Genomic DNA, 25,082 nt, shown 5'->3' with positions numbered 1-25,082 from the left:
GAAGAGAAAAGAGTTGAAAGAACTTGAGAAGAGAACACTTGAGGGGTAACCTCATAACTGTTTTCACATTTTTTAAGGAAAGTTAAGGTAGCAGAATCATTTACTAAATTTGGGGAGGCCAGAGGGGTGTTTAGAATACCTTAGACCACTACACTAGACCAATAGGTAGAAGAGAGATTCCAGATCAACATTAGGAGCACTGTTTTGTTCGGAACTAGTCGAAGAGGCAGTGATCCACCTCAGAAGGGGTTGAGCTCCTGGTCATTGGACATGCCTAAGGGGAGAAGTCTTAGGACCATTTGAATGGGTTTTTGTAGACCTTTGCTAAGGAATTGAACTAAGTGACCTTAAAGCTGCTTGTAACTCTGAGATTTTTATGAATTTCCACTTCAGGCATAGAGTAGCCTCTACTTGATGACAGCACGAGCTCATGGTTGCTCCAGACAGCAGTACGGTGGTTTTGTTGTTGACAGCAAATCCTGTGCTTATGTTGAACCCATCGGGTAGTAAGAACAAAAGAGAAACTGAGTAGGTGGAAAAATTGTCATCTTCTGCATTTTATTTTTGGAAGGCTAGATTTTCTCTGCAGGAGTCTTCTTTTTTCTGGCCAGCAAGTCACATTTTAAAAGGCATACAAGTTTATTTATTTATTTTTATCAAATGCTAATTTAAATAACGTCCATTGATAAAACGGAAGATGTGAATTTAGTATTATGAAACATTATCATTGTCAGGCTTAGTCATCTAAAATTACTTTTTCTTTGGCTCTTGCCCAAAAGATTGTGATTATGTAACTGAGAATTGGAACTTGCAATGATTCAATCATTTTCTGAATTCTCTATTACCCTTTGCAAATAGGAAGCTCGTTGGAGCAGTCCCTCTTAAGGGACATTTATTGCAGAGCAGTTGCTATAAGCTTCCATTGTTCATCCCTTAAATTCGTCCAGTCAACAGCATTGACCGAGGCTTGTAGAGGACTGAGTACTATTCTCAGCTGAGAGTCCTGGAAAAAATGAAATGTTGCAGGCTGCATAGTGATAGCTACTGCTGCAAAAATTAGCACTATGTAAAATTACAAGTTTGCCCCACACTGCTCTGATAGATCTATGATTGAACTGCATAATTTTACTCTTTTATTTATTTATTTATTTTGCGGTACGGGGGCCTCTCACCGCTGTGGCCTCTCCCCCTGCGGAGCAAGGCTCTGCACGCGCAGGCCCAGCGGCCATGGCTCACGGGCCCAGCCGCTCCGTGGCACGTGGGATGTGGGACCCTCCTGGACCAGGGCACGAACCCGTGTCCCCTGCATCGGCAGGCAGACTCCCAACCACTGCACCACCAGGGAAGCCCTACTCTTACTTCTTTAATGAAGGTTTGCAATGATGGAAAAATAGTAGGACAGCATTTTTTCAAATGCAAATTACCTTGCAGGAGAGAAATAACAAAGGAAGGAACTGCCACCAAAGGGAAAAATTAAATCTTAGAACACTTCCTTGGGTATAGTTGAGACAAACAATTAACATGTTAAGGATCATTATGTCCTGTAATAACATGTTGCTTCAAAAATTTTTGTTCCTTCCACTTATAGGTCCTATCTATTTGCTGGGTGACTTTGATGTTGCATCAGGAACCAACTGTGAAATATTTTTAGTATAATTACAAATCTTAGGAAGAATCCTTATAACAAGGATTTTAAGTTGTCTGTAATCCTCATGCACACGTTAAATGACTAAAATAAGTTACACATTGATCTGTCACTTGCAAGAAATGGTAAAGTTAATTAATCAATTAGTTAAATCATTATTACTTACTGTGTACTAGGTACAGAGAATTTAGCAGCAATCAAGTAGATAAGGGTTTGGCCTTCAGGGGACTTTTAGTTGAGAGAGAAGATCCCAGACACACATAGAGGGAAGCCCCCCTATTGATTTCCTGATATATGATTTATATGTTCTCTTTCAGTTACCTATTGCTCCATAACAAAGCGCCACCACTGTTCGCTCATGATTCTGCAATTTGGGCGGGAGTCAGCCGAGACAGCTTGTTTCTGCTCTGTGCAGTACTGGCTGGGACAGACAGCTCGATGGGGGCCATAGGATCTAAGATGATTTTGCTCACGTGTCTGGTGCCTCAGCTGGGCTGGCTCTAATGGCTGGGGCCTGGCTGGGCCTCTCTCTTTCTTTAGAGGTCTCTCGACGTTTGGCATCTCTCACTTGCTTCGCTTGGCTTCTTTTTCTCCAGCTCATTACCCCAACTTCTTTACACTGCAGCAGACTTCCAAGGAGGCACAAAAATGGAAGTTATAAGGCCTCAGCCCAGAAGTCACACGCGGCCCCTTCCACTGCATTCTGTTGGCCACAGCAGGTCCCGAGGCTCATCCAGATTCAAGGGGGGAGGAAATAGATTTCCTCTTGGCGGGAGGAGGAGCACATGCGTTCAGGGTGGGTGGCATTGTCGGCGGTCACCTTTGTAGGTGACCTACCACGTGGTTCTTTAGGGGTGAAGAGAAATAATATCACGCCTTTTCCAGATCTGGTTCAGGCTTCACAGTCTTTGCTGTTCAGCTGTGAATTTGTCTGTCACAGAAGCAGAGGAACATGACTACCTTTGAAAGCAGCGTGATCCCTTTTAATCTCTGCTCTTTTCCTGTTTCATGACTCCGTTTGGAAAACAATTTAACTTCTAAGTCCATAGTGATTTTTCAACAGGTTCTCAGATAAAAAATAAGCGGTATGTTTACTGACAGGATCTTTTCAAACCCTGCTGCTGCTTTGGGTGTTTATACATATAAACTACAGCTAGAGCAGATATAGAACCATAGAAGCCTTAGGGCTGGAAGGGACTTTAAAAAACATCTCTTTCACATCCCTAATTTCACAGGGTAGGAACTAAGGCCCATAAATGTTCATAATGACAATGTTAGAAATTATATTTTCTTTGTCTATTTCAATGAGAAGGATGTGTTTACTTTTTTTTTTTTTTACAATTTTGTGAGTGTGGTTAGTAAACAGATTATCTTGGCTTTTTGTTGAGAAAATATTGAAGGATTATGCTCTGACGTTCATGCTTATAATTTTCTCCCAATTATACATTTATGCTGTAGATCTCTGAGTTATGGCGCTATAGGAGTAATTGTTGGACATGAATTTACACATGGATTTGATAATAATGGTAAGTACTGGTTCAGTGTATAAGCTGATGCTTTTATGGTCATGTTGACCATATGGATGTTAATTGTTGCTATTATCTTTGCATAGTGGTATCATCATAGATTGAAGATTATCCAAAGCAGTATGATTGCTGATTGAAAACTTTCCCCCATGTCTTGCTGTGATAGCTTGCAATAAAAAAATAATTGTTCCCATTGGAGATGGGGTAGAATGAAAAAAAAAAGACCTTGTAATTTCAAGGAAATTAGCTTTGCATTTAGATCTGGGTTGCTGTAGCTGCCACAGTAGTTACAGGAATTATTTTGTAGCTTCTCTTCCTTTTATTTCTTTATTCACCATTTTGAGATGCTCTCCCTGGAGGTGTGAGCTCTGCTCTGAAGATGATTATACGTGCTGCCAAGTTAGGCCTCAGCGAGTTAGGACTCTGGAGCTTGGCTGACTAGTTCCTTTATACTATTTCAAGGATTATGCAATGCTTAATCTCTGTTTTTCTCTATGCTGTCATATATTCAGAATTTTTTTAGAAAGGCTATGCTTTCCTAATAATGAATAATATAGAGTATGCTATGTATCCTGATGACATTTAAGCAAAAGGAAAGAGCAGAATATGGCATAAACTAAAGAAATGATTGCCCTTTGGGAGTCATCATTTTTAATCAGAACTCCTTTCTCCTTTAACTTTGGAGTTTTATTGGAAAGCCACATGAAATCTCCGAAACTTAGGAATTAGCAGCAAATTGCGATCACATCCACATCCACACAGTTTACAGGGCAGACTCAAGAACTGCCTGGCCCAAGGCAACACTGTATAGAGGGACCTCTTTCTTCCATGTCTGTGATGTCTCTAACATCCTTTCCTGGATGCCTACCCCAGGGCCAGAGACCCTTTTGGTTCCTCTGCTTCTGGATAATTCTTCTTGTACTCCCACCAGCCTTTCCTTAATCACCTAAGTTTTTTGCCCCCTGGCCTCCCCTCCCTGTTAAAACGTAGCTGCCTTGTAGTCATCTGAATCCCCAGAGCTACACTTTCTGAATTGCATGTTTGGGTTATCTGAGAGGAGAGTCTTAGCTAAGAAACAAAAGACAGTAGTGGTCTCTTGGTTCTGGGCCTTTCTTCCTGGGAAACTTAAGTATAGTTCTCCCTCAGAATCTTCTGGAAGCCTTTTGGATTCTCTCTCAAAGGACGGAATCTAAAGATGGCATTTCACTCTGTAACCAATACTTAGAACAGTGCATTGCACAGTAACTATTTAATGATCGCTTGGTTAGTGGGTAGGGGACAGTGACACTGTGCTCTACCAGGGGTTGGTGGTAGTGGCATCCAGCCTTGCTGAAGAGCTTCGGATTGTTTCAGTTAACACCTTTGCTTAGGGGACTTTCTTGTAAGCCCAGTGAAGAGTTCTCTGCATAATTAAATTTAAACCAATAGTAACCTTGAGTGTAGAAGATAGTCCAGATACACCCAGACTTTTTTTTGAGGGATGTAGAGAAAATGAAGAGTGAGCCTGTAGCAAAAAAAGCATGTATAACTAATCTTTTTTTCTGTTATGTTTTGGAGATTTCCATTCTTGTTCCAAGTTCTCTCTTTACAGCAACCTTCCTTGTCAAAGCAGGACAGATGGGCCTTCCATCTACACTGATGGCTGTGGAATGATTCATAACAGAGGTTTTATGTGTCTCTTGGCTCCTGGCAACTTGGAGGAAACACGATCCTTTAGAGCTGAGTCAGGGGCTGTGGTCGCAGGGTGTGAGTGACTCACCGAGGCTGTTCCTATGGTTTGTTTGTTTGGAATTTCACTGGTAGTGGCGCTTTGACTCCTTCCATGGGCTTTCTGAAAGCCATTTCATTTCATAATTTAGAGAATATTTTGGGTCAGAGCAGGTGAAAACAAAGAATCTAAGATTGGTCAAGAATGGTACATGCCATAAGTTGATAAATCTTAAAGTGTTCTTTGTTGCTTAGAAGGAAAGAACTTCCTCAGACCTCTTTCTCCTTTCCTTGCTTTTTACAATTAACCTGTGACACTGGAGAGAAGGCAGGAACTGCTTCCAGGAGTGCTCCCTGCTGCTGGAACTGTCTTTTCAAGGCTTGTTGAAGTGAGGGAAAGGGAAGATGAAGAAATGAATTTGTTTCCATAAATAATACGAGTATCTTTTAACTTTGCTTTTTGCCAGGTAGAAAATATGATAAAAATGGAAACCTGGACCCTTGGTGGTCTGTTGACTCAGAAGAAAAGTTTAAGGAAAAAACAAAGTGCATGATTAGCCAGTATAGCAACTATTATTGGAAGAAAGCTGGCTTACACGTGAGTACAGCTGTGGCGAAGGGGGCATCTTGTGAGTCCTTCTTCCTCACGAAGACACTAGCTTGCTTTAGACCATCGGTTCTCAAAGTGCGGTTCCCAGGCCAACAGCATCAGCCTCCCTGGGGAACTTGTCAGGGATGTAAATTCTTTAGTCTTAATCCAGACCTACTGACTGAGAATCTCGGGGGTGGGGAGTGGGGAGCGGGGGGTGGGTGGGAGCGTGGGGTCTGGCAGTCTGTCTTTTCATAAGCCCTCAGGTGATTCTGATATAAGCTAAAGTTTCAAAATCACAGGCCTAAACATTAGTCTGTTCTCCTAGATTCAGATTAGTACAGAAAAGCTGTAGCAAAGATAAACAATAAAATTCTCACAAATCTACACTGTATACCATTAAAAAGATTTCCTCCCAAACTACTGCTTAGGTTTAATTCACTGAGATAAAACGTCACTCATTTGAATTAATGACTCTGAATTGGTTAAGAGTTCTTAGATAAAGAATTTTGAACAAAAGAAATGACTTTTAAAATGCTGATTTTCTATTATATATATATACATTCCTATAAAGGCACGAATGTAATTTTATACATGCTTTTCTGTATGGAATGTTGTTCCTTTCCTTTTTTGTCTTCACCTCTACCTCCTTCCCCTTTCCCTCTCATCACTTTTATCTTCTCCACCTGTAATCCATCTCAATAACCCTGATATACTTTTTCCCATGCTCATGTAGAGTTACACACATACATACACACGCACGTGTGTGTGCACGCACGTGCTTTTACTTCACTGTTTTCAGTGGCTGCCTGAAAGTCCACGGTGTGAATGTACTCTAACACAGATGACTAATGTCTTGTTGAGGGTTACACTGTGTCTCCAGTTATTTCTCCACAATAAATGCTGCTGCACTAAATACTCTTATTAGGTATATATTCTTTTTTTCTGTAGAGGATAGATTCCTAATGTTATTAAGAAGTTATAATATTTCATATTCCCACCAGTGATGGATGGAGGAGCATTTATGTATTGAGTTATTTACTTGTCAGTTTATGAGACCTTACAAAATATTATAGATGTTAAAATTTTTATTTGTCATTCATATTATACTATTTTCTCCTCAATATATTTCTCATCCATTGTACTTTGTATATGGTATCTTTTGACAAACGAAATTTAAATATTTCCATATAGTCAAAGATACCTATCTCTCTTAAAAAATTGTTTCTGCATTTCCATTCTATATCATATGTGTAGTCTCCTAGCTTTTCTGGGAAGGTTTTTACTGTTTTGTTATTTTACATTTAAATATTGAAGCGTGTGAAACTTATTTCGCTGTGGAGTTCAATACGAGAGTTCACTTTTATCTTCTTCCAAGAGGATAGTCAATTGATCCAGCATCAGTGACTAAAAGACGTTTTTTTCTTAATTGAATGTTTGTCAAATATTAGAATCTCATATATACTGAGATAAATTTCTGGATTCTATATTCTATTCCACTGATCTATTTGTTGATTTCTATACCAATGTGTTATTACTATGGCTCTATGGATTTTTCTGGTATCTGCCAATGCAAGCGCTGCCTCACTGTTCTTCTTTTATATACTTGGCCATTCTCAGGCAAATATACTTCTGTATACACTCCAAGATCATTTTGCCCATTCTCCACCCACTCCCCAAGAGAATCCCATTGAGATTCTAAGTTAAATCGCATTAAATGTATGGAATGACATTTTTGTCATAGTCTTCTTGTTCAAGAACGTGGTATGCCTTCGCATCTGTTTGGTATTTGTTTTCGGTTTTGAAATACGATTTTATAGTTTATCTCCTGTACATTGTTTTTACTTCTTTTTTCTTTTCTTATTTTGCTGGTTTGATCAGGTTATCTTTCATTCCCTTCCCCCACTATTCGTTTTTTCTTGTAGTTTTCCATTGTATTTTCTGTCCCTGCTTTCATAGTTACAAGACACAGATTTCTCTCACTGTGTTTGACAGTGCGACCAATAATGAAGAATTGTTGATAGGTATGGTTCTGCATGAAGATCTTCCTCTAAAACGCACATGCAAACTGTGTCCTCCTAATTCATCTAGTCAAGGGCACAACACCTAAGAGAAGCAGGGGACCACACAGAACTGGAGTAGGTCAGTGTATTTACACGTAGTTTCCCCAGAGTCTCTTGGTCTGTTAGTCAGGCACGTGCTCCATCCTGACAACTTGGGCTGGGAAAGCACCTGAAACCTCACTATGCCTCAAGTCTATTATACTGGGGTTTATTTCACCATTCCAGAAGAATTTAGATAACAGTCTGTGCACTTTTAAAGGGAACGTTTGTGAACACTGAGCCGGTTCTCCTGGTTCTGAAAGTGTATACAGCACCAGGGAGACCATCCCTTATCCAGGAAGAGAAACCAGACTCTGTATCCTTGAATAGTATCTCTAGCTCCTTTATCAGTGTCCTGGAAAGCCATTTCTCTGCCCATATATTTTAAAAATATCTACAACTGTGTCATGGGAAGACCTAAAAGGGGCGCTTCTGTGTATCTGTTTTCAATTCAGGGGTTATCACATTGTGAAAATCCATCTAGAATATATGTTGCTTCAAGAAAAGCATAGGGTTCTTCCCAGATGATGATTGAGAAGCTAATAAAAAAAATGGTGCCAGGTACCACAACAGTAACAGAACATTGCTGTTTTCTGGGGGTTTGTTTTTTGCCTTTTTGTTTTTAATAGCATGTGCTAGATGTCTCTATAATTTTGTTCAGATGACCGTAGAACCTGGATAAGCTGTTGCTGCTACTGATGCATAATATACTACTATTGGTCTTTTATATAAATCTATCTATCTATCTATACCTCTCTCTGTATATACACACATATATATAATTTGAATATTTGGAAACTTTATCTGTGCTGTCAACTTTGGAGAAATTATCCCAGTTGTACCGTGTTGGGTTGGCATTGTATAGAAATTAACAGCCATATTGGTCTAGAAACATTAAACATAATTTTTCCATTTGGACAGGGGTAACACACTGTATTAAGTTTGTAAGGTCTTATCTGCATGGGTTTGATTACAGAAACTAGCAAAGTACCTCTAAAAAAGAAAAAAGCATAGGGGAGGGATTCTAGAGTCAGACACAGCTCCAAATTTTGGTTCAACCAGTTGCAGGTTGTAAGTTTTTTTTGAACTTGGGCGAGTTATTTAACATTCCTGTGTCTCAGAGTCTTCATCTGTGAAATGGGCAGCTATTTTTGAACTCGTTAGTTTGTCTTAAGAATTAAATGACTGAGATAATGTAAAGCACCGGCATGATGCCTGCTATGCAATAAGTGCTCAATAAATTGTAGTTAATATTCCTAATACTTTGTGACATACTCATAGGTATGCCATCCCAGGAGAGAACAATACAATAGGGGCTAAAAAACCAAAAAACAATAGAAGAGCAGTTTTCTTGGAGGAAGGGGAATGCATATTTCCTGGTGATTATTATATGCAGGCATGGGAGTTAGACTTTACACTTAATTGAAACATATTTAATCCTCATACTGGTTCTGAGAGGTGTGCATATTACTAGCCTGTTTTACATATGAGGAAACTGAGGCTCAGAGTGATTAAAACCCATGGTAGAATCTACATTAGAGCTTAGATTGGTATGACTCCAACATCACTACGGCTCCCCCCATATCATGCTCGTGTTCTCTTATTTGAAGTTCATTTTAAACCTGGGTGATGTATTGGGCGGAGACTATTCTACAACATCCATTTTGGCCAAAGTGTCAGATACTGAAACTGAATTCTGACAAATGTGTACCTTTGCAACAAGGACGATAGAAAGGGCATGCCTGTCTCAGCATAAATCCATTCAACCGTCAGAAAACAGCTTCAGTCTCATTCCCCAAGGAGAGGGGGTGGCTTCCTTTGTGGATATAAAGGGCCATGCTTTATTTTTCTGGCTCCATTTGTGGAGGCCAATCCTCTGTACCTGAACCATTATTTGCGTTGGACTGGGGGGAGCTCCAATGGAGCATCAGAGAAACGGGCTGTTAGCAGCTGTTGAGTCCTGAGAGGCAAACCTAGGGCCATGGGGCTTCCCTGGTGGCACAGTGGTTAAGAATCTGCCTGCCAATGCAGGGGACACGGATTCCAGCCCTGGTCCAGGAAGATCCCACATGCCGCGGAGCAACTAAGCCCGTGTGCCACAACTACCGAGCCTGCGCTCTAGAGCCCACGAGCCACAACTACTGAGCCTGTGTGCCACAACTACTGAAGCCCGCGCGCCTAGAGCCCGTGCTCTGCAACAAGAGAAGCCACCACAATGAGAAGCCCGTGCACCACAACGAAGAGTAGCCCCCGCTCGCTGCAACCAGAGAAAAGCCTGCATGCAGCTACAAAGACCCAACGCAGCCAAAGATAAAATAAATTAAAAAAACAAAAACATAATTCTCAACTTTAAAAAAAATACTGATGAGGGCTTCCCTGGTGGCGCAGTGGTTGGGGGTCCGCCTGCCGATGCAGGGGGCACGGGTTTGTGCCCCGGTCTGGGGGGATCCCGCGTGCTGCGGAGCGGCTGGGCCCGTGGGCCATGGCTGCTGGGCCTGCGCGTCCGGAGCCTGTGCTCCGTGGTGGGAGAGGCCACGGCAGTGAGAGGCCTGTGTACCGAAAAAAAAAAAAAATGATGAAAAAGAAAAAATACTGAAAAAAAAATCTAGGGCCATATGGTCTACTGAGGCGGTCCAGAGTGGGAGCGGCCTGAGGGGTGAAGCTAGTCCTCAAACCTCTAAAAGAAAAGCTTAGGGGAACAAGGAAGGAGATTAAATTTGAGCATGAGTGTTTATAAACAGAAGCACTAGAGTCAAGAGGAGTTAAGACTTGAGAAGGTAACATTATGGAGCAAAGGCTCTGGACAGAGACTGCTTGGGTTCGAATCCTTGTGAAATATGGGCAGTTCAGTTAATCACTCTTAGGTCAGGTCCATTAGAAGCAGAGCCCAAGATAGGGGTTTCTTAGATAAAAAGGTTCGTTGCAGAAGTAGTTTCAGGAGAAACCTGTAAGGTGGCAAGGAAGACCTGTTGGTTTCAGAAGTTTAGCCTCAGTTTGATCCCATAGAGGATTCTGGAGCATGAATTGCATCACAGGAATTGTTCAGCCTAGGATAAGGGGCTGGGCTATTCTAACTGTACATCAGTCAGTTACTGAGAGGTGGGGATATCACCTCCCAGCAAGCTCAAGGTGAGGGGATTCCCCTAAGCTAAGCTTAATCTTCCTGAGCCACTAGCAGTTACAGGACTGGGTTCACAGTCCTGGTAGAAAAGGGGATTTGGTGTAGCACCAATGACATCTGCAACACACTCTCAGCTTTAGATTCCTCATTTGTTAAGCAAGGATGGTGATAATAGCACTTACCTCGTAGGAGTGTAATAAAAGAAAGAAGGTATGTAAAGCAGGAGTGTTAACTTTTGGGGACTGAAGCTAGGAGGATCCTGGGTGATTACAGAGATTAATGTTTTCTGAAGATTAGTTTTTATTCATTGGTATTGTTTGATACCTGGGGGATTGGGCTAGCTTAATAAAGAGTTGGTAGCATCTGTGGCTTGAAAGTTTAGAACAATGTGTATTAGTTTCCTGTTGCTGCTATAACAAATCACCACAAACTTAGTGACTTGAAACAACACAAATTTATTATTTTACAGTTCTGTATTTCTGACTGAGGTCTCAGTGAGCTAACGTCAAGGTGTCACCAGGGCTGCTTTCCTTTCTAGCTGCTGTAGGAGAGAATCTCTTTCCTTGCCTTTTCTAGCTTTTAGAGGCTGCCCACATTCTTTGACTCCTGGCCCCTTTCTTCTTCAAGGCCAGCAGTGACTGGTCAAGTCTCCTCACGTTGCATCCCTCGGACACACTCACTCTCCTAACTTCCTTTTCCTCTATTTGTACAGACCCTTGTAATTACATTGAACTCAACTGGATAATGTAGGCTAATGTCTCCAGCTCAGGATCCTTAATCATATTTTAAATGTCACTTTTGCCACATAAAGTAATATTTTCACAGTAATTTTTTTATGACATAGACATCTTTATTATTATAGGGCATTATTTTGTCTCTGATGCAGGGATTGGCAAACTTTTTCTGTAAACGGCCAGGTAATAAATAATTTAGGCTTTGTGAGTTGTAAGGTCTCTGTTGCACCTACTCAACTCTGCCACTGTAGGAAGGAAACAGCCACAGACAATACGTATTTGAATGAATGTGCCTGTGTTCCAATAAAACTTGAATTATGGACACTGAAATTTGAACTTTGTATAATTTTCACATGCAACAAGATATTATCCTTCTTTCTATTTGCTCCCCAATTGTTGAAAAATGTTAAATCCAGGCTCACCTTGCAGCCTGTAGAAAAACACGCAGGAGGTTGGATTTTGGCTTGTGGGCCATCTTGGTTTAGAATATTTTTTTGTCCTAGCCTATTTAAGGGTTTTAGAAACAATCTTCAAATGTTTGGTAGAATTTCTTCACTGTGCTTGGCCGGTTGTCATACATATTGCAAACCTTGGCCTTGTGGTCTGCACTACTTCTATTGGATTTTTGTTCCCCATGAGAACTATCCTCTTTTTAATTTTTCATGGAATTTGCTGAAGGTAAAATGGTAATTGTTGGTCTTAAAGCCTTGCTCCTGTGTGGATGGTAGATATTTGGAAACATAAAGCACACTGAAAAGAATACTCAAATTAGGTGAGTTAATCAGAGAAAGTAATCTGTATGTTGCTATTTTTTCCCCACGTAACCAGAGTCACTCAGCATATGTTAACATTTTATTGGAGCTGGCTAAATTGGTGAGAATAGGGAGGTGGGCGAGAAAGAACAGAAGTTACGTTCAGGAGCGCCTTGCCGGGGTCAGCGTGCCATCTCACAATGTGTTGTGGCTACCTCTGATTTATTGAATGCAATTTTCTCTTTAAAATATGGCACTTTCTCTTGCTATCATATTTATGCCTCTTGCTGAATGACAGTTGGCTGTCAAACACTCTTTTTTTCATTTTGTTAGGTAAAGGGGAAGAGGACCCTGGGAGAAAATATTGCCGATAATGGAGGTCTGCGACAAGCTTTTAGGGTACGCACTGCAACATTTGCTGTGATTTTAAAAATTAAACTATAAAATACCATACGGGTGCACCTCAATTTACACCACAGACATTTTCTTGAGGAGTTAGAGTTCTGTAAATTCTGTGAATTTCTGTAAATTGAATTATATTTCCCCATTGACTCTATTACATTCTATTATATGAATAGGGCTGCATTTCTTTCTTTTTCCTTTTTGGGGAGTAAAGTCACCCTAAAAGTAATATTTGTTATTAAGAATCATGTATTTAAAGGATAGTTTTCAGAAGGTACATTCAGTGTAATATTAAAACATGCTACAGAAATCTCAGGGCTAGGTTCATAGACGTTTTCTTGAGTACAGTCTCTGTAGCCCTCCTTATAATTTTCTCTTAAAATACCAAACTTCTAAATTACGGTCAGAGGCTAGGGGTTCTCATATAGTGGGCCAGGTAAGAGTCCATAATAATGTTTTCATCATCCACTGGTCCATGGTTAAACAAGACACATAAGCAGCAAGATAAGAGGGTGATGTAGAAAGACATTCATAAAGCTAAATGCATTCAGTGTAAAGACCAAGCTGTTATTCTGAGGTTATATCTTTCCTCTATTCTAGTTAAAATATACTTTATTTTATAAAATGATGATGATTGAAGATTATAGTTTTCCCTCTTACCTGGCAAAATTTAAAAAAATTGCCCATAGATTGGCCCCCAAATTTATTTCCATATGGCTTGCCATTGTGTTAGATTTGTTTGTTCCCTGGTAGGAATACAAAGAAAAGCTTTTTGGGGGAAGGGGGCATTATTTAACATGTGCCCACTTTGGCCCAGCTGCTTTGATATCTATTGAGTGAAAGGTCTTTTTGCAGGTGAACCTGCTTCACTGTTAAGCAATACAACGTTGACTTGCATTTCCAGGTGTTTGTTTTCTTAAAGGAAAACTTGATAGGCTACATTTTGCACATGGTGGAGGATATATTTAATATCTCTGCACTGGCTGAGAAAAGAGAAAAGCCATTATTGCAGCAGATCATCTCTTCTACTTCTCTCCCCAGGCTTACAGGAAATGGATAAATGACAAGAGGCAGGGGGTTGAGGAGCCTCTCCTACCCGGCATTGAATTCACCAACAGCCAGCTTTTCTTCCTGAGTTATGCTCAAGTGAGTAAGACCAAGGAAGGGGCATCAAAGATGAGCTGCGGGGCTTTGGTTTGCTCCCTAGATCAAAGGTTTGGCACCAAAGTTTAATGGCATAACTTTGATTTCAGCTGCAGTCTTATCTTGCTGCTTATCTTCTGGACAAATATCACCTTTATGTTCTATGGGACATAATTAATTAACTGACTGAATCAAGGTTTATTGGTATTTTTCATCAAGTGGGTTACCAGCCTTGTGGTAACTCACTTGATTTTTAGTATATCCTGACTTCTTAATGTATTTGATACTATTTGTAACCATTTCTAGTGACTTGTTCTTTGGCTTTCTTGGCCCTGTGGTTTCCTGCATTTCTCCTCCTTCACCTCATTTGCTGACTATACCCCACCACTCTCAACCTGTGGGGGACCCTCAAGGCTATGTTCCCAACTGCCAAATGAACATGTGAAGACAACTAGAGCTGAAAACAACAACAACAAAGGCAAGGAGAGTCATGTCACCCTTTTGTGAGTTTAATGGGCTCTCTGAGCAGAAATTGAAAGATGTGCCCTAAATAAGGTACAATTCTGAGTTCGAGTATCTGGCCAGTGAGCCAAGTGCCAGTTCTTTGTTATTCGGTTATTGCACTGGTTTATGTCACAATATGTAGCCTCATTTTCAAACAAGTCTGGGGTGGGTTGATGACGGTTCTGATGCATGGCCTCACAGTGGGCAAATCTGTATCTGTATGCTCAAAACTGGGCAAAAGTTTTCATCAGTACAGCTTTCTGTTCCTCTTTTCGTTCACTCCTCAGTAAGCTCATTCATTTCCACGTCTTCTTCGGTTGACTCTGGCTAAAGAATTCTCATCTGTCTGGGGTCTTTATTTCTTAAAGCTGACATGACAACACTAAATAAATGATCATTTATCAACCTGACATCAGCAAAAGTGGAGTCAACAACAAAGTGACTTTCCTTTTTAGTTTTCTCACTTCTATCAACACACCCTCACCCTCAGTCTTTGGGTCTTCCTGGTTAAGAAACCTGGATTCTTAGGTCTTATTTGATTTACCTGTCCTCATTTTTATGACATGTGTCCCAAAAACTGATGTTTCATCCTTTTAACTGCTCTTCAGATTCAGCCTCCCTTTCTCCCCATTACCCTATTTCGTCATCTATAGACTGTCAGCCTCGATCTCGTCTACTCTGGATTATCCCAACAGCCTTATGGCATGTTTTCCTGACCTCGGCGTCTTTCTACCACTGTCTGTCTTACATGCCACTGAAATAGCATTTTATTTCATTACTGACCTGCCGAAAGAACTGCAGTGGCTCCCAAGTGCCCACCACATTGAGACCGAACACCTTTCAAAGTTCTCCTCAGTCTTATCCAACTCTACCCAACCAACTCTAAATTCCCATAGCTCCACCAGACTCACACTTAGCCGGCAGGTGTCCTCACTTCCACCGCACAATGTTCTGTTCATTATTGTGTCTGTGGTTTTGCTTTTGATTTTCCTTCTACAAAGTGACGACCCCCTTTGTACTCCTCCCCCTCAGATTATTCAGTTCCATCTTTACCTTCAGGATCCATGTCAAGTTCCACCTCCTCCGCATCTTCCACAAACTTCCCCAAGGACTCCAGTTCTCGTTAAAAAGAAATCTCCAACTCCTTTGCATTTATCTTCATTACCATGCAGTTGAATACTTAATTGTTATCAAAATGTAAAAGACTTTTACTTTTATCTTCATAGCTCGTACATCTTCATACACTTCTTATTTATCTCCATAGCATCCAGCAAAGAGGCTGGATATATTGAAGACACTTGACATTTTTAGCTAAATTGCTTGAAAACACTGAGATTAACACAGTTCAATTAAGGAGACTTTCTTTTGGGTCAGTACTGGGCCAGATATCTAAAATAAGAACACAGATATAGTTAGAACTTTCTAGAGCAGGGATTCGCAAACTAGAACCCGTGAGCCATATGTTGCCTGCTGTCTATTTTTGTAAATAATGTTTTATTGGAAAACAGCCATGCTCTATACTTTACACATTGTCTATGGCTGTTTTTGTGCTACAGTGGCAGAGTTGAGTAGTTAAAACAGAGACTTACGATCTGCAAAGCCTAAAATATTTATTATCTGTCCTTTACAGAAAATGTTTGCTGTCCTCTACTCTAGAGGACAAAGTACAAGGTCTGTCAGTTCTTATTTAGGTTCTTACTTTCTAACTTAAGGTCCATCTTAGTAGATGAAGTAAATTAACTGATATCAACGTTACAGTCATAGTTTTGAAATGTCTCCAAATAAAATTTCAAACTATATATGACTTACTTTAAAGAGATTAAGAAAAAAATGACAAGATATTTTATATTACTAATGAGAAATTTATCTTGGAGCTTTTCCTACTAGCGGATTGAGGAGATTTTCAACCTTCTATACATTGAAATAAGTCTGCTTATAAGGAGTAAAATTATTTTCTCTCCTGGGAAGATACTAGGAAAACAGTAAGAACAAAAATGTGTTTTTAGAAATCTCATAAATGATATATGAAGCAAAGACAATACTACATAATAATGTAAGAATGTAAGAGGAAATAACATACGAAAAAGTGAGGTAAAATTGTGAGAAACAACTTCACCTTAGCTAGCTTCTGAGGAAGTTAAGTACTCCCATTACAAAAACATCTTCAAAGTCAAATTCAGAACCACAGTGACGGTTGGTTTATCTTCATCAAAAGCAATAAAGCAATAGCATTGTATCACCTTTGCTGCTTCCTGTATCCCTGTAGTTTCTGTGACCCATCAGTTTTTCCTCAGATATTCTTCTTATCCTTCTTCTCTCTCTTCTCATTGCTACTTATTTAGTAGACATTCATTGGGAACCTTCCTGGGGCCCATAAATAATCTTCAAACTACTGCCAGATAAATCTTTTAAAATACCCCTGCCAGATAAATCTTTTAAAAATATATATTTTTTATCACCTTTGTGCTCAAAACCAATGTTTAAATATAGTCTAAACACTGTAGCCTCTTGCTCAGGACTTCAGAAATCTGGCCCTATCCTCACCCTCCCCTGGTCTCCCATTGCTGCCCACTATGCACCACACAGTCCAGCCAAGCTGACTGTCTTGCTTTTTCTTCTCTCAGATATGTCTTTGTTTCCATTTTCTCCTCCACCTGGAATTCCCCCCATCATATTCATGTTTCCTAGTCCTATTCATACGTCAAGCTATATCATATTTCAAGACACAGTTCAAATCAGGATTAAGTAGGTGAGGGTACATGAACAGACAGTGCAAGGAAAGGTTTTTTTCTTGTCCATGTTCCATGTCCAGCATGGGTCAGCACTGGGGCTCTGCTCATAGTTACTACCCAAGGACCTGGGTTTTGGAGTCTTTATCTCCACATGTGCTTCCGTGGTCACCATAGGAGTAGGGAAGAAATACGAGGAAATGTGCACTGGCCCTTAATTGTAGCATCTTAAATTGTTCTTAATACTCTTAAAACTTCTGCCAGATTTTTAAAGCTTCTGCCAGGAAGTGACATATATCACTTCTGCTCACATTTCATTGGTCAGAGCAAGTCATATAGCCATGCCTAACTTCAAAGGAGATGGAGCAGTGTCCTTCTATCCAAGGCCTGAACTAGGATGAAGCAAACAAAGCACCCAGGGTGCAAAATACCTACTTCTCATGACCATATTCAATAATGGATGATTGATTCACTTTATTGATTCAAACGAATGTGGTTAAATTTGATAAGGGCTATTCCAAGCATGTTAGCTGAATGAACACATTGGTTGATTCCTGGACACATATGCTGTTCTCTTGATTTAAAGCATTTGTTTGGAAACCTCTCTTAATTTACTCAAATTCTGGAAGTATTCACAATGATAAAACTTTCTACTCTGGGAATTGGAATAATAGATGTTACTACTGATGAAGGTGTTATCTGATCTACTAAAACTGCTTGTCATCCGTTGAGTCTAAAATTACTCTTCAGTATAATTTGGAGCAGTTAAGGCAGTAGAAAATGTGTAATTGAAACATAATTATCGGGATGTTTTCTCTTCTAGGTGAGGTGCAATTCCTACAGACCAGAAGCTGCCCGAGAACAAATCCAAGTTGGTGCTCACAGCCCCCCTCAGTTTAGGTAAATAGGCACATGGGTGACACTAGTTTTTTTTTTTTTTTTGCGGTACATGGGCCTCTCATTGTTGTGGCCTCTCCCATTGCGGAGCACAGGCTCTGGATGCACAGGCTCAGTGGCCTTGGCTCACAGGCCCAGCCGCTCCGCGGCATGTGGGATCTTCCTGGACCGGGGCACGAACCCGTGTCCCCTGCATCGGCAGGCGGACTCTCAACCACTGCACCACCAGGGAAGCCCTTGTGACACTAGGTTTTAACTGCGCATCTCCATCTCCTCCCCTACCCGGCCATCCCAGGGGTCTAAAATAGGTGATCTGACCAAAGCCTGCATTGTGAACAGTGATAGCTCCATTTCCCGGCCCCCCCCAAAAAATCTGGCCAAACAGAAACTAAGCATCTTTTCTTTAATTAGTAGGAAGCTGGTTTAGTTAGCATTCTCTCACCTAAATTTCAGTAGTAGGCTTTTGTACACACCTCTAGTATCAAGAGATCTATGAGATTGTACAAGACTCCAAAGGTAATTTAGAATCCAAATCATAGCTTTAGTATTAATTCCCATTTATTATCTTCCAATTTTTGAAAGGCAGCAATCCATGGGTGCCCTGAGCACACCACAGGTGCTCGGTAAACTGGCATGTTTGATGTATCCAACTGCCTACCTTTTAGAAACATGGGCCAAAAGTCTCTTTTCTTAGATAAGGATGAGATCTTATGCACTGTGGCTTAAAACACCTAGAGCTCTGGTTTAATTTGTGTTGTAGAATATCCTAGTTAATGCCTCTTGTTCTTTCATACAGCCAACCAACAGACATGAATAAGTGCCCACTTTCTGAATAGCTCTGAACACCAAGGAGGATATATAGTGATATTTAGCTATTGTAATTCATATCTGGAGGCAAAAGCTCTATATTTTGGCTTTTAGTTTGAGTCATATTTTGAAACAATTGCTTATATATGAAGGGAAAAGAATTATGAATTACAATCTTATTTAATTGTCAGAATGTATAAAATATTAAGTAAAAATAAAATTAAGATTAATATTACTTAACCCATGCTAGGTTTCTAGCATAGTTTGAGGGAAATTTTCTATAGTAGGGGACAGAGTTATAATAGTAAATGCAAGAAACCGTAATAATTTGTATTTATTTGTTCTTTACTTAGAACATATTACATCTGCATATCTTTATATTTAATGTTTAAACGAATCCATTAGCATATTGCAGGAAAGTCATCTAAAATTTCTCCTGTTTTAAAGTCTTATTCCCAAAGCCTTGCCTTAGAAATGCTTCAGAAATTGACTATAAATTACCCAATAGCATAAAAATCTAATCATTGTGTTAGAAATTCTCCCCCGCTGGGCTAAACTGTCAAGAATGCTGACAGTCTCTAATGGACTAAAATTTGATTCCACTGACAAATGGTGCAGATGAAACCACACAGTGGATTAATTACTCAACAGATAAGTTTTTGAAAACTAATTTCCTTTTACTAACTAGTTGCCTGTAATGTTGGATTTTAGCTGATAATTTGCAGAGTATACTTACTGACTGTCAGCTAAATTCTATCCTTAACACTTTCCCAGGGTGAATCATACTATGAAACCTGCATCCCTCCCCATACATCCCAGCTAAAACACAAGAGGTTATGGGGATTCGGGGATACAGGCCATTATATTCATTCAAATGCCCATAGGGAACAAAGTCATTAGGGAAGAAACAGTCAGTGGCCGAGAATGCTGTCTCTAGTCAGCCTTTTGAACATGCAGTCGAGTAAGAAATAGATGAGGGGGGAGGTTTTTTCCTGGCTTGTTAGTGATCTCTGCGGTAACTGTAGATTTTGAGTGCAGCAGAAATCACACAATGGAAATACCACTTCCAAAAGGCAGTTAGAATCAAAGTGCTGAGTAGGAATCCGCAGTCTTTACTGCAGTCAGGGAACTTGCAAGAACACCAGATTTTGGAGCTAGCTCCAGTAAAGCATTACTCATCAATAACAGCTAGACACCGTTCATTAGTTTACGGTTGCATAAACCAAATTCTAGGTAAATATGAGCCTTCAAACATAATAGGAGTTTATAAAAAGTGTTTTTGTAGATTGAAAGAGTTCTTTAAAGATAATTTAGGGACTTCCCCGGTGGTCCAGTGGCTAAGACTCTGTGCTCCCAATGCAGGGGGCCCGGGTTTGATCCCTGGTCAGGGAACTAGATCCCACATGCTGCAGCTAAGAGTTCGCGTGCGACAACTAAAGATCCCGCATGCCACAACTAAAGATCCTGCACGCAACAGTGAAGATCCCGTGTGCTGTAACTAAGACCCTGAGCAGCCAAATAAATAAAATGTTTTTTTTAAAAAAAGGTAATTTAAAGATAGCAACAACATGGATGAATCTTGACAGACATAATACTGAATGAAAGAAGTCAGAGGCAAAAGAGTGCATACTATGTGGTCCACTCATGTGAAGTTAAAAAACAGGCAGAACTGGGCTTCCCTGGTGGCGCAGTGGTTGAGAATCCGCCTGCCAATGCAGGGGACACGGGTTCGAGCCCTGGTCTGGGAAGATCCCACATGCCACGGAGCAACTGGGCCCGTGAGCCACAACTACTGAGCCTGCGCGTCTGGAGCCTGTGCTCCGCAACAAGGGAGGCCGCGACAGTGAGAGGCCTGCGCACCGCGATGAAGAGTGGCCCCCGCTCACCGCAACTACAGAAATCCCTTGCACAGAAACGAAGACCCAACACAGCCAAAAAATAAAAATAAATTAAAAAAAAAAAAAAAAAAAAAAAACAGGCAGAACTAATCTATGGTCAGACTAGTAGTTATGCTTGGAGGTGCTACTGTTAGGGCACACAAGGGAGCCTTCTAGGTGCTGGAAATATCCCATGTCTTGATCTGGGTGGTAGTAACATGGGTGTATTCATGTGAACTAAATGAGCTTTACATTTTAAATGCGTATACTCTCTATCAGTTATATCTTCCTTAAAAAGCTAAATTAAAAAATAGTTAGAAAAGCTAAGTATTGGTAAATCTTCTAGTTTGTAGGAATTTGTGAATTTATAGGAATGTACGACCCTATATACAATTTATAGGAATTGTAGATCCTACAGTTTATAGAAATTTGAAGATATTTGGAAGATTAATAGCATTTGTCTGGTTCTAGTCTCGGCTCTGTTAATTTCTTTGGAAATTTACTTAACCATTTTGGGCTTCAGTTATCTCCCTGTAAACAGATTAAATGAATGCAACATCATATCAAGCAATATAATGATACAGTTTTATCCAGAACCTGTTGATTTGTAAGAATTAAATGACATGGACTTTGACATATCTTTTTCAGGGTCAATGGTGCAGTTAGCAACTTTGAAGAATTCCAGAAGGCTTTTAACTGTCCATCCAATTCCACGATGAACAGAGGCACGGACTCCTGCCGACTCTGGTAGCTGGACTGTTGGTTTATGCCATCCTGAGAGAGTTGTGCAGTGCTCATCACCTACTGCTTTAGGCCTGTGTTCCCCTGAGGTTGTTTATTTTTGATGCATCTTCATTACTTGGGTATTGCTTAGATCGAAACAGTATCTATTCAGAGTTGTAAGGCTTAAAAAAATGGAATGCAAAAAATCGAATCAAGTATGTTTCTATAGAAAACCAAACCAACAAAAATAAGTCCCTAGGCTGCTTTTGTTAAAATGCTGTCTGCTGAATTGTTGCTGTTGTCCATTTTAGTGTGTAAGCCACAGCTAAGTGGTCCATATCATTTTAATCTACAGCTTTGCAGGGGCCCTAAGTAGAACGTATCCAGAAGAAAATTCAGCCTATTACACTTGCAACCCTCAGTGATGTGGACATGTGCGAGGATACCTGGGAGGTCTTTCTGCACTGTGGAGCGCACTGTGAGATTTCACACATCGTCATTACATAGCGTTGATTAACTCTAAGGTAGTTAGATTAGAAATATGTTGAATTCTCATTTTACAATATTTGATGAAGTTCTTGCCTTCAGCTTTGGAGTCTGTTGGCATGAAAACGTGCCTCACAGCTTGTATCTGGTGTAGCTTATTGCCCTGTTCAAGTCAGCATGAGCAAAGCTGGCAGAAAGGCTGCTTGGTAAAGGTTTGAGTTCGTCAAATAGAAAGACAAGGTTGTATCTGTAAGTCCCAGAAGAAGCCAAAACACCTAGTCACGCAACAGTGGGGACACTAAGAAATGACATCTCCAAAATTTGATCTAGTCTGCCCAAACCTTGGAGATTATGTCATCTGCTGGATACTTCTCTTCAGTCCAGTTCCTGATTGTCTTGTTATCCTCATATATGTGCATTCTCCTGTTTCTGAAATGAGTAGGCATCGAGAAAATGATTTTCTGATTCCCCTTTAGGAATGTATGGCTTTCCTTCTCCTTTAGTGCAAAGAGACAAACCCCACACTGAGGAGGGCGCACAGTGGCTCAGTTAAAGTTACCTCTCTTTTAAAGAACCTTTTTGAAAAATTTCTTGATTAAAGACATTTTAGAATCTGTTGATTGAATTGAAAATTCCCTTCATAGTCTAAAGAAACATAATTTTTACTCTTCAAGTCTTCTTCTAAAGAGTCTGTAAGAAAGAGCAGTATTACGTTTTTGATCCTCAGAGCTCTGTCTTTTCAAGCTCTCACACTTTTCAAGTGTGTGTTCAGCGTGTGTGTAGGATAAAATTGTAATGGCCTTAAAGTGGTTACCTGGCATTTTCGGTTTCTTAAAATAGCCATCCCCCCTTCACATTATTCCTTGTACATGTGGTTCTAGGTTAAGTAGGCCAATAGGAAAATCTCGGAAGCAAAATGACAAATTCAGGCTAACCAGAGGAAGCCACTTTACATCCCTGGGATTTGTCATTTAAAAAAATATATATATATATATAAAAGTGTGTGCCATGTCCTTTTGTAACCATGGGAACTTAAGAAGGGAGAAAAATGCAGGGGCACCATCATGAGGAAAACAATTCCACTGCGTTAGTCAGAGGAGAGTGATTTTCCCCTTGACTTCCCGCTCTCTGAATAGACAGACTCCTGAAGAGCGGCTACCTTTTCCTCCTTAACCATGGCTTAATGTGACCTTACTTTGTATTTTGAAAACAAGCAGTTACTGTGTCTTTTCTCCAGAGGAATCATTCTGATTTGGTTTAGACTTAGAAGATTCTCCTTGTTTTTTTCCTGTATCTGGACATTTAAAATCAGCTGAGATTTTTAAGGCTTACATGAATAGCATTTTCCTTCTAGATTTCTCTTTTTAAATTCCAAATAAACACATTCCTGCAGGTCAGAGAAAGTGTTTGATAAAAGCATAGAATTATGAGTTTGGAAATGGGACTCGTTCAGTCACTTAATGGTTTAGGAAAACTGGTTGGTGAACAGTTGGGGCCCTCACAGTTTCTGAATGATGTGGCTACTTTGTCCTGACTAACTTTACCTGATGTAACTCAACTATACTGAAAGCTGTAGATAGGATGGCTGTTATTACAACAAACTCACAGAAGCCCAAATCATCACTACTAACTGGAACAATATTCTAGTAGATTGAATTTCCAAATACATGCTCATGTTTAAATTTTCAGAGTACATTCTTATTGTCCCTTCTCTTCAATACAGATTAGCATAAAAGAATCAGACACTGATTAAGTGGTAGAGGGAGGAAGGTAAAATGCAACTGGAAGGGAGAGAGAAAAAGTAGGGAGAAGCTGGCCTAAGAATGTGACTCTGAAGAGAACACAGGATTTTGGCAGTCCTTGCCAAGCACATCCACTGGAGTAGGGCCATAAAGTTTTACAAAAATAATTATGCTAAATTAAAAGGAAATTAGATATTGGATCTCAGACTAGGACTGCCAGACCAAACTTCTCTGATTCATATACCAGATGCTCTGCCAGTGAACTATCGTCTGGGCAATGGAAGGAATTAGTTTTTTTGGGGAAAGTCTCCTGGATTAGTCAAGGGTCTTATGTATATAAAATGATCTTGTTTGGGCTTATCATCATTGCGCAAAGTTTCCTGAGCTTTTTACCAACCACATAGCATTGGCCTCCTATTTCCATTTTTTTTTTCCTTTTATGAGATGGACTTGGAAGTGATTACTGCAAGCTCAGGATTCGTAAATTATCCTTAAGTTTATTCAGTGCCTTTCCTCAGTGGAGCTTAAAGCACAGCACATAAATTTTATCTAATTTAGCCTTGGAGCATCAGTAAGAAGCAACTAGGAACTATGGCTTGCCACACTGGTTGTGCTTGTGCCAGAGCAGTGGAGAGGTTTGAAATTGCTTCTCAAGTATCCCAGAGTCAGGAAAGGCAGAGCCTTTGTTCTTTGGGCTGCTGACCTTTGCGTTAACCTTCATCCCGTAGATTACCCTATTTCTGAATACATTTATTCCATCAGTATTTCTGTAATCACTTAGCATTTGATAGGCTTCTTCCTTGATATTTTTAACATAATGTCTCAGTTGCATATTAAATTATGGAAGAATATATGATTATTTCAAGCAACAACATTCTCATTGCCAGTGGCAGTGCCCCACTGGTTTGAAGAAAGGTGTTCTTGGATTATGCATTTCTTATCTAAATGGTCATTGTATTTTCTTCCCCTACTTGTGAAACAATGTGAGCAATCATTTTAAGGACAATAAAAAGTTGAAGATATTGTTTCCTCTCTTTTTAAAAATAATATTGAAACCTGTTACATTGATTAACATACTCTGTTCCGTTTTAGACAATATTTGCCTAAGAAGTACACAAAGCACTGTAGAGGGCTAGGTTTCTTGGTTTAGGAAAGTGGGATTTGAATGCAGTAACTTTCTCTGTAGACAATGAGAGATTTGCGAGGTGGTCATTGTATTTTCTTCCAGAATATAAGAGATGTGGTTTATTGCTTGTGCAATAATATTCCTATTGAGGAAAAGAGAGGTTTCTGAGGAAATTATCAACCATGGTACGGCTGGTCTTGCAAAAGTAACAATGAACATTACAGTTACTGTCGAACCAAAGAATCTCTATGTGCTATCACCTTTCTTTAACAATCAAGTCGATTTATGGTCACTTATTCAGTACACAGTAACTGAGCACCATTATATTTAAATCACTGAACTAGCTGTATTTAGGCAGACCACATGCAGTCTGGTCTAACATGGGAAACAGATACGTAAACTGCTACAGTCACCCTATTTCATGACAAGTGTGATGAAATGCAAGGACATCAGGTTGTGGTTTGGTGCAC

The 25,082-nt window shown here is 40.0% G+C and overlaps 1 protein-coding gene across 1 annotated transcript in view; it reads left to right on the top strand.

The window, feature by feature from the left end:
- The window catches only part of PHEX (phosphate regulating endopeptidase X-linked), a 204,981-nt gene extending 180,497 nt beyond the window's left edge, over positions 1–24,484 (top strand). The window contains exons 17-22 of the mRNA XM_067722956.1: positions 3,104–3,171; positions 5,346–5,476; positions 12,510–12,575; positions 13,620–13,724; positions 17,778–17,854; positions 21,184–24,484. Coding sequence (XP_067579057.1) covers positions 3,104–3,171; positions 5,346–5,476; positions 12,510–12,575; positions 13,620–13,724; positions 17,778–17,854; positions 21,184–21,286 — 550 coding nt within the window. The 3' untranslated portion in view covers positions 21,287–24,484. The remainder of the gene's footprint in view (positions 1–3,103; positions 3,172–5,345; positions 5,477–12,509; positions 12,576–13,619; positions 13,725–17,777; positions 17,855–21,183) is intronic.
- Positions 24,485–25,082: the final 598 nt, after the last annotated feature.

The sequence above is a fragment of the Pseudorca crassidens genome, chromosome X (genome assembly GCF_039906515.1).
Source record: "Pseudorca crassidens isolate mPseCra1 chromosome X, mPseCra1.hap1, whole genome shotgun sequence".
Taxonomy (NCBI): Eukaryota; Metazoa; Chordata; class Mammalia; order Artiodactyla; family Delphinidae; genus Pseudorca; species Pseudorca crassidens.
This window is presented reverse-complemented; position numbering and strand designations above follow the sequence as displayed.